This window comes from Hylobates moloch, unplaced genomic scaffold (genome assembly GCF_009828535.3).
Source record: "Hylobates moloch isolate HMO894 unplaced genomic scaffold, HMol_V3 SCAFFOLD_22, whole genome shotgun sequence".
Lineage (NCBI taxonomy): Eukaryota > Metazoa > Chordata > Mammalia > Primates > Hylobatidae > Hylobates > Hylobates moloch.
This window is the reverse complement of record NW_026652297.1, coordinates 45,888,681-45,903,269: the sequence shown is the minus strand read 5'-3', so window position 1 is coordinate 45,903,269 and position 14,589 is coordinate 45,888,681. Positions and strand designations below refer to the sequence as shown.

General features: G+C 52.1%; 1 protein-coding gene across 1 annotated transcript in view; it reads left to right on the top strand.

Annotated features, from left to right (window-relative positions):
• Nucleotides 1-7,743: 7,743 nt before the first annotated feature.
• Nucleotides 7,744-14,589, top strand: part of SFRP1 (secreted frizzled related protein 1) — a 47,799-nt gene continuing 40,953 nt past the window's right edge. The window contains exons 1-2 of the mRNA XM_032143742.2: nt 7,744-8,601; nt 13,660-13,737. Coding sequence (XP_031999633.1) covers nt 8,058-8,601; nt 13,660-13,737 — 622 coding nt within the window. The 5' untranslated portion in view covers nt 7,744-8,057. The remainder of the gene's footprint in view (nt 8,602-13,659; nt 13,738-14,589) is intronic.

Genomic DNA, 14,589 nt, shown 5'->3' with positions numbered 1-14,589 from the left:
ACTATATATAATGTATTATATTATAAAATATATATAATATAAAATACATATATATTTTATAGTAAACAATCTTTATTTGGAAAACAGTACCTTACAGTCCTAATGCTATCTATCAAACATCAATGACAGTAATTTCAGCAGGAACTAATGAACAGTAGCTAAACCAACAGGGGATCCATCAAAAGTGCTTTAAAGGGAGGAGCACCGGCTGATGTTGTGTGAGTCTCTGGGCATTCAGCACTTGGCTACGGGAAAACAGAATCAAACTGGCAGGTGCTCTGGACCCAAACCCTGGCATTGTGACCTGCCTCCCTCCTGGGAGCCCTGAAGGCTCACAGTCCCCCAGCACTTCCAGGCCCCTGTGGGCTGTGGGTGGAGCCCTAGGGCCCAAAGGGCCACCCAGGAAAGGCTGAAACGGCCTTGGAGTCAGCAGACTTCTGCCTGTTGTGGTCATTTTCTTTCTGGAGCACGTGCAGCGCTCTCTCAGTAGGCTCAGTGGCCATCCAGCTTTCCTGGGACTTTTTCTCATAAAAAAGGATCTCTCTTTCTCTGGAAACTGAGTGTCCTTTTCCAATTCCTGGGCCAGGTCTCAGGCCATCTTCTTGTAGTGGTCACGGGTCTGACATGCGCGGCTCACGTTTTTGTGCACCTTGCGCAGTCTCTGGTGGAGGTCCAGGAAGAGAGCCTGGTAAATGAATGGACAATCAGATGTTGCTGGCTGCAAGGGCTCTCCAGGTTTCTCTCCCCAGGGACTGGCCTTCAGCAAAGCCAGGTCTAGTGCAAAGCCAGCAGGATTTGGAGTCCAAGGATCTGTGCTTCCTGACCTGCGACTGGCCCCCACCACAGTGCTTTGGTGGCTGGACTGCTAGTCAGGGTCCCACTACCCTGAGCTTCTGTATCTTCTTCTGTCAAATGAAAGTAATGAACTTCTCAGCCAGTTCAGAGGCTTTTGGTGAGGCCCAAATGGAATAATGCGTGTAGAGAGCAAATCGGAAAAGACTGCAGCAAGGCATCTTACTAGGTGACAGGGGATTCTGCCTTCGCCCAGGTGAGTAATGCCCCTTAAATGGCAGAGGGCAGATGTGTTATTCAGGCTGAGAGAGACTGTGGGGAGGAGGCTTCCCTGGATGGAGACTTGGAGGTGAGGCTTCCCCAGCTGAGGTTACCAGTTCTTGGGAGCAGGTAAGACTTTCCTGCAAGGCAGGAGTGTGATGATGGGCACTCCCCCGTTCCTCTCGCCAGCACCTCATTTATATCCAGCTTGTTCCAGGCTCAACCCCCTGACAAAGGCAACGCACCGTCTGGCTCCACTGCTGTGAAGGGTTAGGTAAATAAGCACATGGCTCCTTGGGGAATGTGTCCCGGCGCTGGGCCGCTGCCCTCCCCGCAGCCATCCCAGCAGATTTATGGGCTTCAGGTCACCAAAGCATGTGCCACTTCACTTTCACTTCCCTGGGATTCCCAGAGGGGCAGGGGTTTCCTAAAGACCTGTGTCTGGTGCTCTGTGATGTCCCAGCCAAGCCTTGAGCCCCGTCTCCGGGATCCGACCCCAGGTGTCACACTGTGGAGCCCTCTTCTACCTTCTCTTGCTCCCCAGTCCCCACCCCCACTTAGCGTACAAGGCTTCCAGAAACTCTAGCCTCCCAGATGTCAGCTCCTGTTTTTATACAGCATTGTGTGGGGATTTGTGAGAATGGGCCACTGCATTGACCAACCCACCCTCCATGGAGCGACCTGCTTGGTGCAGGCCCTGGGGATAGAGGAGTGAATTGGTTGTGGCATCTGTCCACAGGGTCAGCTCTGGAATGGGAAGAGATCCAATAGAGAAGTCCCACACTCTGTTTGCTGTCCTTGTATAAGGCATTGATGATCAGTTCCCTTAGGATTCAGATCTAGAAAAGATTTTCCTTTTCCAAAGACAAAGAGAACTATGGGAGCTATTCATGCTGGCGTATTGCCTTTGTTCTCAGAAAACACGGGACAAAATCAATGTGCAAGGGTAGCACCCCTAACAACCTGGGTATTTCACATGTCTGTCTCCCCTTTATTTGTTTGTTGGGGTGGGGGTAATTATTGAGCACTCAGTATATACATGGCATTGTACTAGATGCTGGAGATGTGGAATGGGTGAGACAAAATAAGACAATGTCCTGGCCTCTAAGAGCTCTCTGCACTGTATGATGTACCCAGAAGGGACCAGTTATAAATGTAGACGCAGTGTCTGCAGGCAGAGAGTGGGTGAATCTGACTAGGGATGGAGGAGGTCAGGCCTGGCTTCCTGGAGGAGGCAACACTGTTAGGATAAGTGGGTGGATTTGCCAGATAAAATATAGGATGCCCAGTAAACTGAATTTCAGTTCAACAATGAATAATTTATAGTATATGTATGTCTCATGTAATATTCAAGACACAATAAGTTTTTTCTTGTTGATCTGGAATTCAAATTTTACTGGATGTTCTATTTTTTAATATTTAAATTTAATTTTTATTTTTAAAGACAGGGTGCCATTCTGTCACCCAAGCTGGAGTGCAGTGGTGTGATCATAGCTCACTGCAGCCTCCAACTCCTGCGCTCAAGCAATCTTCCTACCTCAGCCTTCTAAGTAGCTGGGGCTACCGGCATGTACCACTGTGCCTGTAGCTAATTCTTAATCAGCTAATTCTTAAAATTCTTAAAATTGTGCCTAATCAGATAATTCTTAAAAATTATTATTATTTGTAGAAGCAGGGTCTTGCTATGTTGCCCAGGCTGGTCTCAAACTCCTGGCCTCAAGCGATCCTCCTGCCTTACTTTCCCAAAGTGCTCGGATTACAGGTATGAACCACTGTGCCTGGCCATGGGTGTCCTGTATTTTTATTTGTAAATCTGGAAACCCTATGAGCAGTAGTTTGTACAACAGTAGTGAAAGGCATTACAGATAGAGAAAACAGCATGTGCACACAGCATGAGCCCAGGATGAGAGGCAAGCGAGAAGCCATTGGGTGGGAAAGTGCAAGTACTTCTGGAGACTGGAAACTAGACTGGTGGGGGGTGCTGGGGAGGTGCAGCTGGAGAGGTCATGGGGGTCAGGGCTGGGTCTTGATAGTATCCTGGAGCTTGGGCTTTTTCCTGTGGACAAAGAGTGTGTGAGAATTTTAATCAGAGAAATAGTCTATTTGATATTTTTATCTCTATTTAAAAAGTCATCTTAAAATATGCCTTTTATTTTTAGTTCTCTTCTTTCTAAGAGGTGGTATACAAATCTTCATTTATTTATATAAAAATTATATTTCTAGGCATGAATATATTTACAATATAAATTATAAATTAATTAATATTGTAATAAATGAACAAAAATTGTCAAGCCCAGTTTGACAGAGCCTTGCCTGAGAGTGGGCAGGTGTGACCGTCTGAGCGGAGGGGCAGGGATGGTGACCTTGGCCTCCCAGTTTGGGGCTGGGCTGTGGTTGTCTTCCTGGCTGCTTACGATAGGAACTGATCCTAGGATGGCCTAGTAAGAAATTACAGGGAGCAGAGTTTCCCTTCAAGGAAGGAAGAACATTGTAGTGGATTGTCTGAACTTGGTGACTATATCCCAAACAAGTAAAAGGGATGCTCCATTAGCTTCTGTCAAGAATGGTGCAGAGGACCAGGTGCGGTGGCTCACGCCTGTAATCCCAGCACTCTGGGAGGCCGAGGCAGGAGGATTGCTTGGGGCTAGGAGTTCAAAACCAGCCTGGATAACATAGCAAAATCCCATTGCTCAAAAAAAAAAAAAAAAAAAGCTAGGTGTGGTGTCCTGCATCTATAGTCCCAGCTACTTGGGAGGCTGAGGCAGGAGGATTGCCTGAGCCCAGGAGGTTAAGGCTGCAGTGAGCCAAGGTCCTGCCACTGCTCTCCAGCCTGGGGAACAGATTGAGACTCTGTATCAAAAAAAAAAAAAAAAAAAAAAAGATGAAGAGGGAGGGGTGCTTACTCGAGATGAAGAGATGAAGAGATGGGGCTGGAATTTGCTTTCAACTCCAAATTTTTAAGATGCCTCCCAGACATTCCCAGAGTTCAGTTAGCAAGTCAGGCCAGTTCTTGAAAGAGTTAGAAAGGCTCAGGATCACACATCTACAGAGGCAGAATGCAGAAGAAGCTTGTCCAAGTAACGGCATGACCAGGTTTCATGGCATCTGACAACGAATACCACTTTGGCCCTTTCAGACTTGCCTGAAAGTCTAAGGATGTGCCTCGAGTGACCCTACATGCTGAGAATTCACACTTACGAGCTAGCAGGGCAGCCGGGCAGGCATTAATAGTTCCGTTTCACAGATGAGAACACTAAGGCCAGAGAGAGGAAGTACGATTCCCATGAGTCACCCAGCCAGTTAGGAGCAGAGCTGAGGCTGTAGCCTGTGTCCCCTGACTGTGGGCCAGCATGCTTTCCTTGGCATTGCCCCTGACTCACAGACGCCCAGCTTCAGGGGGGAGCTCCCTCCCCAGTGCTGCTGGCTGAGGGAGGGCGAGCTGAATGTATCTTTGGAGAGGATGGCAGAAATCACTGATGATATGATAGTGGAACACAGTGGGAGCTGTGGCTGGGAAGGCTCCCCTCCCAGTTTTTCCAGGAGAAGCCAGGAAAAAGCTCTGCGTGTGGGAAGAGGCCACCTGGGAGGCACCTGGGGGTTGGGGGGGGGGTACCTCTGTGACCCTCTGTGGAGGCTGAAGAACTGAGAATGCCTCCTCAAGCTGGTGTTTTGAAGCAACAGAGGACGTACTTTCAGGCTTCATGCATGGGCATCTAGCAGTGTGGGAAAAGCAGAACTTTTGGGAAATGAGAAACATAAGTTAAAGCTGCATTTTGCCTCTGTTTATTTAAGCCATTCAAGAAGGAGGGAGTATATGTCTCCTGGCCCACAGTTCTCATACTCAGGAACCCTCATATCTGGGAGCTCTGTCATGTCAGTCGCATGTTTAAAGGGCATTTGTTCTAGAACCTTCTGCTGTACACACAGGAGTGCGTGCACACACAAACACACACACACTTGCCATTAGGAAAAGGGGGACTGGATTTTGAAGTGCAAAGATTTGACAATAAGTAAAAGGACAAAAGTACTGTATGTACCTCTGCAATACAAAGTCGTCAGGCTGTTCTGCCTGGTGCTGTTATGCAGCATGTGAATTGCCCGAGAGGGCGGGGGGCGAGCGATCCCTCTCCCACATCCCGGGAATGGATTAAAGTCTCTCGGTGGGACTGAGGTCTAGGGTCCTTCCTTTCCAGCTGGGTCTGGGAGGAGTCAGGAGTGCACTGGATTTAGGATTCTGGGGTCTTCTCCCATCATTCCCTGTTCCACTGAGAGACAATTGTGTTCCCAGCAGGGGTCAGTAAAGCAGTAGGACCACTAGGGGTGGGTGGGGGAGGTGGCGACTGGAGGTGATCAAAGTCTACGCGGAGTGACCAGACATAGGCGAGGTCCTCCCCCGAATGGATTTGTGAGATTTACTCCTGGCTTGGGACTTCCAGGGCAGTCACCTGGACGAATTTCCAGCATTTAACCGCGGACAGACACAAGTCCTCCTGCCATTCGGGAAAACGTGAGTGAGCGGTCAGCTAAGCCTGGGTTCAGAGGTGAGAGGATGTTATCTGCAAACACCCATCTTTGCAGTGAGCAAACAGACGCATTTGGCTTGAGGCAGAGGGCCTGGCCCTAGGAGACAAAAAGACCCCCTACCAAACAGCATTTTTCTCTAAATGCCCCTTGAATTGAGACACAGTTGCTCGGTCTCCTGCGGTCTATTCTCTGTGAGGAATGTCTTCCTCAGCTCCACAGGCCGGCCTCACCAATTGTCTTGGGATTAACCCTTGGCCATCCCGATCTTGCTCTCTCTTCTCTGTGTCTTCCTTCCAGCCCCCATGTCACCTTTTGGGTGTCAAGGCGTTTTCCATTGGCCACGAAATGGCAGAGAAGTCATCCATCTGCAGAAGCCTCCTGTGTGCACCGTGGAATCACTGTGTCTGTACGGGCACGATTGCTTTAAGAAAACAGCCCTGCTTCTTCACAAACTCTAGTCATTTCACTTGGAATCTGTCCATCAAGAAATTAGGTCTGCAGAGTCCAAAGCAAGCTCCCTAGAGCTTTACAAACAAGCTGGCCGGCAAGGCAGCGCCTCCTACGGTGTCTCTGTGGAGCGCTAAGATCTGTGACCCCTTTGCCACATGGGGTGTGCGCTCAGATTGGGCTATGAACATATCAGCCTCTCTCCACCCGCACTTAGGGACAGAAGGTGTGGAGACTCCAGGAACTTCATGAACTATTTGCTGTGGTCTTCTGTCCCGGGATAGTCCGGGTCTCACTCCCAGCTCTCCAGAGCTTAACCCTCCCTCTCAGGGGAATGTTTGAAACCTACGAAGAATTCTCAGGAATTCGAGGTAGAAGGTGGCAGAGAGACGTCTGTTCCTGGGGGCCGAGCTGTTCTGCTGATACCGTCCTCTTGGCATCTGCCCTAGTGGGGACCCTTGGTTTTAACTTGAAGTTCCTGGACTGGATCTGACCTTGGCATGTGCGCCTGAGTGATGGACTTGGTATTTACACCAGCCACGCTGATAAGTGCACATGTGTTTTTAATGTTTTGGCTTTCCACACCAGAAACACGCAGATGTGCTGTCGCCTGGGCTAGGACTTGAGTAGGGTCTTCCATTTATATATATATATGTATATATATATATATATATGTATATACACATATATATAATATAAAGATACACACATACATACACACACACACACACATATATATATATATATTCTTTTTTTAAAAGTGTCCTCCCAGAGCTAAAACCATTGCTAGCAGCTCTTCCCGCCGCCACACCGGGCAAAGTCCACCCACTGCCCCAGTGTTGAGGGCCACCATGGGCGGCCCCACCGGGAGAGGTGCTGCTCACAGCAAGCAGCTCCAACTGCGCCTTCGCCTCGCCTTCCAGGGAGCCCAGCCAGGCCCACTGGGGATTAACAAGCAGACCTCCCTCGCTTCAGCCTTCCTGACCCCCAGTTAGTTGGGAAACGACCTGTCTGCACCGCAGCTAGAGAACCGAGGAGAGGAGCCTTTAGTCTAAAGGGCTGTTGGTTGAAATTAGGAAGCAGTATAAAGAAAAAGAAAAAAAAAAGTTTGGGAGGCCAAGGCAGGAGCATCACCTGAGGTCAGGAGTTCGAGACCAGCCTGGTTAACATGGTGAAACCCCGTCTCTACTAAAAATACAAAAAATTAGCGGGGGCGTGGTGGCACGCGGCTGTAATCCCAGCTACTCGGGAGGCTGAGGCAGGAGAATCGCTTGAACCCGGGAGGCGGAGGTTGCAGTGAGCGGAGATAGCGCCATTGCACTCCAGCTTAGGCAACAAGAGCGAAACTCTGTCTCAAAGAAAAAAAAAAGTCTTCATAATTTCATGGGTTTGCAAGTGTGATCCAGGCTCCCCGCTTCTCTGCAAGCCAATGCGAGTTAATTACAGCGTCCGCCCTGGTCTCTTTCCACCCCACGCAGCGACCCATTCCCCCTCTTTTTTTCCCCTTGTCTCTTTCCTCCTCCCCCTTCTATTTATGTATTTTTGGTTTTGTTTTTTAAGGGGTGTTGAGCCGCGTCTGGTTCTAGTAAACCGAACCCGCTCGCGAGGGAGGCGATTGGCTCCCGCGCCGGTGACGGACGTGGTAACGAGTGCGGCTCGCCCCGCCGGGAGCTGATTGGCTGCGCGGGGCGGCTTCGAGGGCTCGGCCGTAGGAGCCCCGCGCACTCCAGCCCTGCAGCCTCTGGAGTCGGTGCCGCGCGCTCGCAGCCCCGCGCCCTCCTGCTCGCCGCGCCTCCCGGAGCCGGGGCGCACCCAGCCCGCAGCGCCGCCTCCCCGCCCGCGCCGCCTCCGACCGCAGGCCGAGGGCCGCCACTGGCCGGGGGGACCGGGCAGCAGCTTGCGGCCGCGGAGCGGGGCAGCGCTGGGGACGGCGCCTTTTGTCCCCGGAGGTCCCTGGAAGTTTGCGGCGGGACGCGCGCGGGGAGGCGGCGGAGGCAGCCCCGACGTCGCGGAGAACAGGGCGCAGAGCCGGCATGGGCAGCGGGCGCAGCGTGGGGGGCCGCCGCGGGGCAGCCCCGGGCGTGCTGCTGGCGCTGGGCGCGGCGCTCCTGGCCGTGGGCTCGGCCAGCGAGTACGACTACGTGAGCTTCCAGTCGGACATCGGCCCGTATCAGAGCGGGCGCTTCTACACCAAGCCGCCGCAGTGCGTAGACATCCCCGCGGACCTGCGGCTGTGCCACAACGTGGGCTACAAGAAGATGGTGCTGCCCAACCTGCTGGAGCACGAGACCATGGCGGAGGTGAAGCAGCAGGCCAGCAGCTGGGTGCCCCTGCTCAACAAGAACTGCCACGCCGGCACCCAGGTCTTCCTCTGCTCGCTCTTCGCGCCAGTCTGCCTGGACCGGCCCATCTACCCGTGCCGCTGGCTCTGCGAGGCCGTGCGCGACTCGTGCGAGCCGGTCATGCAGTTCTTCGGCTTCTACTGGCCCGAGATGCTCAAGTGTGACAAGTTCCCCGAGGGGGACGTCTGCATCGCTATGACACCGCCCAATGCCACCGAAGCCTCCAAGCCCCAAGGTAAGGCTGCCCCCTCCCACGTGCGCGAGCCGCCCCCTCCACCCCCCGGTCGGGGCTGCAGGAAAACTCGCGTCACCCTACGCCTGCCCGCCGCTGGGTCCCGGTGTTGGGGACTGACGGCCCGATGTTGCTCGCATGCTGTGCACGTGATGCCTAAGCGCGTCTGGTCTGTCCCAGGTATCGCTCAGCGCCCCTCGCGACCCAGGTGCACGGCGGGGCTGGCCCGGGAGCGGCGGCTCTGCGCCTCGGCCTCGTAGGGACTCGCTGTGGTCCCCGGAGCCGCTGTTCCTGGGATCCAGCTTCGCCTTTCCCATACCTGAAACAAAGCCTTGCGCTTTAAATAACGGGGGAGCTTCCCTCTCCTCTAGGAGAACTCCGAGTCCCTATCGAAGTTTTTAACCTCTGAGACGGGAGGAAAAAACAAAAACCGAAAGCGTAGAAAGTTCAGAAAGGCCGAGAGAATGCTCCAAGGAGCAGCTTTTGTTTATTTTCATAGGTTCGACAAAGATTTAAAAAATAAAACCAAGCCCTTTCCTTCACTGGTCATTCAGTCAAGTAGCCTTGGGATTGCTGCAGAACTGGCTGAGAAAGTTTAGGAACCGTGGGGACTTCTGTTTCTCCACCCCTTCCAGGTACCAGCTCTGCCCTCGGAGGTCTGGGGGTGGAAAGTCTTTTCTCCCTCCCTCTAGCATACCCCCTGCTTTTCTCATTTACACAAATCCTCAGCTCATTAGAAAGATAAAAATGTAATTAGCTCATTGTTCATCTCCTCCCGGGGAGAGCGGCTCTGCAAATTGGAGACTTTCCTAACAGCCTGAGGGACCGGTCCGAGGTTCCTCTCAGAACCCCCTTATGTTTAAAGAGCAATTCTTGAGGGGGAAGAAAAAAAAATCCTGGGAAGTCAAATAAAATGAAATAAATATAACTATAAAATATACACATCACAGGCCTGACTTCTATAGAAGTAAATTCAACCCAGAATTCTTTAGAAGCGAAGTTTAGGCTCTGATGTGTGGAGAGGGTCAGGGACGGGGGAGCTGTACCCCAGCTGCGCTTAGCACAGACGCAGGCTTCCTGAGGGCTTTTTGAGGAGGGCCTTTAGGGTGGGGGAGAACGACTGCCTACACTTAGCTCACCTTAAAGTGTCTTTAACCTCTGTTATTGATGCTAAAAGAGGGACGTGCAGTCACCTGGCTTCTCAGAGTGAGGATTCCGGCAGGTTGGGGAAAGGGCTACCCCAAATTTTGGATGCTTTCGCTTATTCTAGGGAGGGTGGAGATGGGTCCACAGTGACTGACGTTGGATGGCTGGATGGGAACGGCACTGATTGCCCGCAGTGGCCAGGTCTGGGCACCGCTGCTCTCAGGGTCAACTCTGGTGGTGGGAGTGGAGTGAGGGTAGCGGATGCATCTGCACTTTGCGAGCGAGAACTGAGCAGTTACCTGGAGCAAACAAAGCGCCTTGTGTTCTGTTGGCGTGCACCCATCCCCTGCAGCCTGCGGGAATTTCCTTCTCCCCTTCCTCAGCCAGCAGGGATTAGCCCGGCCCTGCCCTGAGAGGCTGTGCCCAGCCCTGCCCTGGAGTCCATTCCCAATGGCCACCGATGGTCTCTTTCTGGGACCGTCTGCAGACATGAGTGGACACCTTAGGGGGATCGACTGCGGAAAAGGTGCTGCAGTCCACAGGGAACATGGGGGCATTGGACGGGTTGCCTGCAGAAGAGAGGAAAGAATCCCGCATCCCAGCCCCCAAAAGGCTGTGATGGAATGGGGAAACCCCATAATCGCTGTCTTCCGGACACCTTTTGCCCCTTGGCTGCAGTTCCACTGGTCGGCGCCCTTCTCAAGCCTGGCTTGGAACCGTCCTCACTCTCCTCCACTCCTCCCAGCAACGCTCAGGTAGTCACCCTCCCAAGACAGGTCTTTGAGGAACAAAGAGAAAAGTGGGGAGAGGGCCAGTCGGGAGTGGGGCTTGGGACTGGTTTTCCCCTCAGGGTTTTGGTGGGAGGCTCTGCCCTGAGATGGCACACCACCCTCCCCAGGACAGCAATCCCTGGTGTAAGGGAGCCCTGCGTGATTTCCTGTGAGGTCCCTGTGGAGGGGAGGGTGGGGAGTGTGTGTGTGTGTGTAGGTGTGTAGAGGGCAGGTCAAGACAAACCAGACTACTGATCTCATAACCTTGTGGCTTGTGGCTGTGGGGTAGTAACTGGTACTTTCCAATGAGAGTAAGTATGAATGCACTACTCTTTTATTTGTTTATTCTTTATGCTTTTATTCTTTAAAATTAAAATGCATTTTCAAAGCAGTGTCGTATCTTTGCATACTGGTTTCTGTTCACACACTTGGGCATATTCAGTTTTGGGGTATTGGCCAGCTCTCCGTGGTCATGGGTTATTAAGGAGAAACCTGATAATGAGAAATGACTTGACATTTTTCCCCTGCAAAGGCTGATACCCAAGCTATAGCAGCTCCTGTTAAGGAAGAGGCAATTGCTGTTTTTCTAGGGAAGTCATTTCTAAATTTGGCACTTCCATTAGAACTGTGAACTCCCAGGCTGATGCATTGTTGCTTCCCTCTCTGCCTGGTTTTACTGGTTGAAGTTGTATGAGCCAGCACATTGGGTTTGATTTTGTTGTTGCTTGGGCATGTTGTGCATTTAATCAGCCCACAGAGCCCTCTGTTCCCCAGAAAGCCTTCCTTAGGGCTCCCTTTTTGTCCCCCCAGGAACTGGCCAGGGAAGATTGTGGGAGTTGTGTGTGAGAGAGGGAAAGAGAGAAGAGAGAGAGAGAGAGACTGAGAAAGCACTTGTGAGTGTGTGGATTGGTATATTACAAATATCACTTAATCCTGATTCAGCTGTTGGGCTGAATCCACACACCCTTAAATATTAATAAACACAAAACCTTTGCTTTTTTTGTTCATTTGCTTTAAACATCATTTTAAATACACCTGAAAACCGCGATTTAGTTCCACCTCTCAGAAGGATGACTGGGTGGATTTTTCCTGCAGAGGCAGCCTGTAGAGCCCCAAGACGCACCAGTGAGGCACAGGTTAATACCACATCACACATTTCTCTTTCTCTCTCTGGATCAGGCTGCTCCAGAGTCAGCCATTAGAAAAGCCGAGATAGGGGAAAGCCGTGGTAAAAACACACAGAGCCCACCCCAACGAGCTCCTGCCATTCTGAGAGGCACCGAAGTCCAAACGTAATTGACGGGACTGAGGAAAATGTCCCTGAGAAGTGCAGAGCCCTCCTTGGCCAGTTGGTTCAGGCGAACTTCAGGTGTCCAGAGGAGATAAAGTGAGTGTGTGGAGCAGGCAGAGATGTGCCCTTTATATTTGGATCACCCTGACTTCACTATTTGGTCAAGATTATATTCACAGAACATTGCAATGTGTGTTTGTGTAACTCCCACTTTTCCTTTTTCAAAATAACCTAAACAAGGAAAACCCAAAAGCACAGTTCACTCTCCTTGTGCAAGTAACCTGGTCCTTTCCATATTGTCACACTTCCTTTTCCCCACGTGGAAGCAAAAACCATAATGCAAAATTTGTGGTAAGCTGTCTCCTTTGTGAGAATTGCCACCTCTAGAACCCAGTCTCAAGTTCTGGGTGCAAAGCAAATTTCCAGCGTCTAGGCTAAGGACAGTCATGCCATTGCCTGCTGGGAGCGTGGTTCTTAACTGCACTGAGAATCTGGAAGGTGTTTGCTCCTGGGTGCAGAGTAAAGGTGGGAGAGGAATGTGTCAATAAAAACTAAGGATGGGGTCTCTGCTGGGCCCTGCAGGGACCCTGCTTGGAAGTGGGGAGTGGTCTATGGGCCACCTGTGTCCTGAGGGCAGCCTTGAACTGGGGGTGCTCTGCAGGTCCCCTCTTCTCTTCCACTTAGGGAGCCTTTTCCTATTTCAATGTCTGAGCCATAGAGGGGTTGATGGGGAGGGAGATGCTGCCACAGAAGCCATAGTGGAGGAGGGCGAAGAGCAGTGGGCTCCAAGCACACCAAGCCCCACCTGCTCTCCCCGAGTGCAGGGTCGGGGGTGACTTTCCTGTGCTCCTCAGCTCCAGCCTGGCTTGGCCTCCTGTGCTGTGCCCGGGGGTGGGGTGCCCCTAGAATGTGCTCATGATGTTTTCCTAGACAGTCGATAAGCTCCAGGCTGCTTGATAGGTGAAGGTGATGACAATGATTATAAGCCACTTCAGCCCTTGGAGGAAAGGGCCGTCCCACTGTCCCTCTGTCCTGGGAAGCGGGGGTCCTTTACCTCCACTGGATCTTCTGACTTCAGCAGTATATTGGCTTGGAGGAGGCTTCTGCCGTGGCCTCAGACATCTCTTCCCAGGCAGTGGAGCTGCCTCCCAGTGTTAATGCACGTCTGCCCCCACACACCTCCTCTTCAAAGCACTTCACAGTTGCCCAGGAAAGAGCCTCTGAAGGGCCCCTTCCTATCCAGCCCTGTCCTCCCATTTGGCAGCGCCTGTTAGTGCCCCACCCCGCCTGCCTGCCCTGGCCTCCTGCTGCGGTGGCCCTTTTGGAGAGGAGGTGTTCAGGGGCTGAGGGCTGGAGTTTGTGAGTCTGGCTGAGTTTCCTTCTCTCTTGGCTCCTGGAGACCTTGTCAGAGGGATCAGCAGGCTAGCTGGGAGTGTGGAAATGGGAAGAGGGCAGGAATTGGAGGATGGTATTGAAAGGAGAAGGGAGAGGATGGGAAACAAACACCAGGAAGAGATCTCTGTGGGTTTGTAAGCAAGCTTTTCCCAGCACTCACAGCGCCCCACAAGTCATCATTCACGTGACCTGCCCCCACCCAGCCTCAGGTCATGCTGGCTTAAATAACTGTGTCACATTTAGCAGCTCTGGGCCAAAGTGTTTCGAGAAACCTGCGCCTGCTCCGGTTGTAGACCCTGGGCTCAAGGCTTCTTGTTTTCAATTCTCAGGTCCCCTTCAGATGTTCTAGAAGACCTTTAGCCACTTTCAACCTGGACCCAGGGCCGATCTTTTCCCCAGGGGCTGCTTCCTTCCTGCTCTGTAACTTACAGTTCCGTTTCTCCCTACTTCCTTTCCCAGGCACAACGGTGTGTCCTCCCTGTGACAACGAATTGAAATCCGAGGCCATCATTGAACATCTCTGCGCCAGCGAGTTTGGTAAGAAAGCGTTTCTAGCTGCCTCTGGAAGGTTTGGAACTTCCTGGTCTGTGTCCCTGCCGGACGGAGGCCCTGCTGGTGTATCTCATTGCAGCTTTCCACATTCTCTACCTCATTCCTCTCCAAATAGCTGCTTTTTTCAGGCAGATGGGAGACTAGACAGGGTCCAGAACTGGCCAGTTTTTATGAAGGCCATACTTTGCCCTACTTTGTGGGGGATCGCTGGACAGATTTTTGGGGATTTTCTCTAGGCATGCAGGGAGGCTGATTTGGGGACAGGTTGAGAGGAGCAGGGAAGGACAGCAGCTCCTTCTTGGAAGCTGCAGGAGGTACAAGTTGCCACCTGCTCCTGTGTCTGGTTGGGCCCGGTTTTTTCTGGACTGGCTCTTTTTTTTTTTTTTTTTAAACGTCTACCCCTAGGTGTCAGCATGACTCTGTCCAGGATTTAAATGGCTGCCCTCCGGGTGCCTTCCCAAGGAGGGGAGATTTCAGTGCTTAGGGGATTCAGCGGCGGGGAGGGGGGGGGGGGGGGTTGTCCTCATCAGGTTCTGTGAGGCAAAGAAAATGGACATCCCCACAGTAGTGTGGTTTTTCTCTCTCCTTCCCAAGTCACTCTCCATCGAAAGAGAATTCTGAACCAGCACTCGCAGCTCCAGGAGGAGGAGGAGCTGGTGGGGGCCAGGGGGAGGTGGGGGAGATGGCAGGGACCTTGGGGCCTTTCAGGGATGGTCTGTTATAGTCTGACCTACAGAAGACCTGAATTCACCACACCCTGAGAGTCTCTCCTCTGAGAAAAGTAAATGTAAACGGCACCCCTTTGGAGGGCTAGCTCCCTCTCTCTCGCCTCTATCT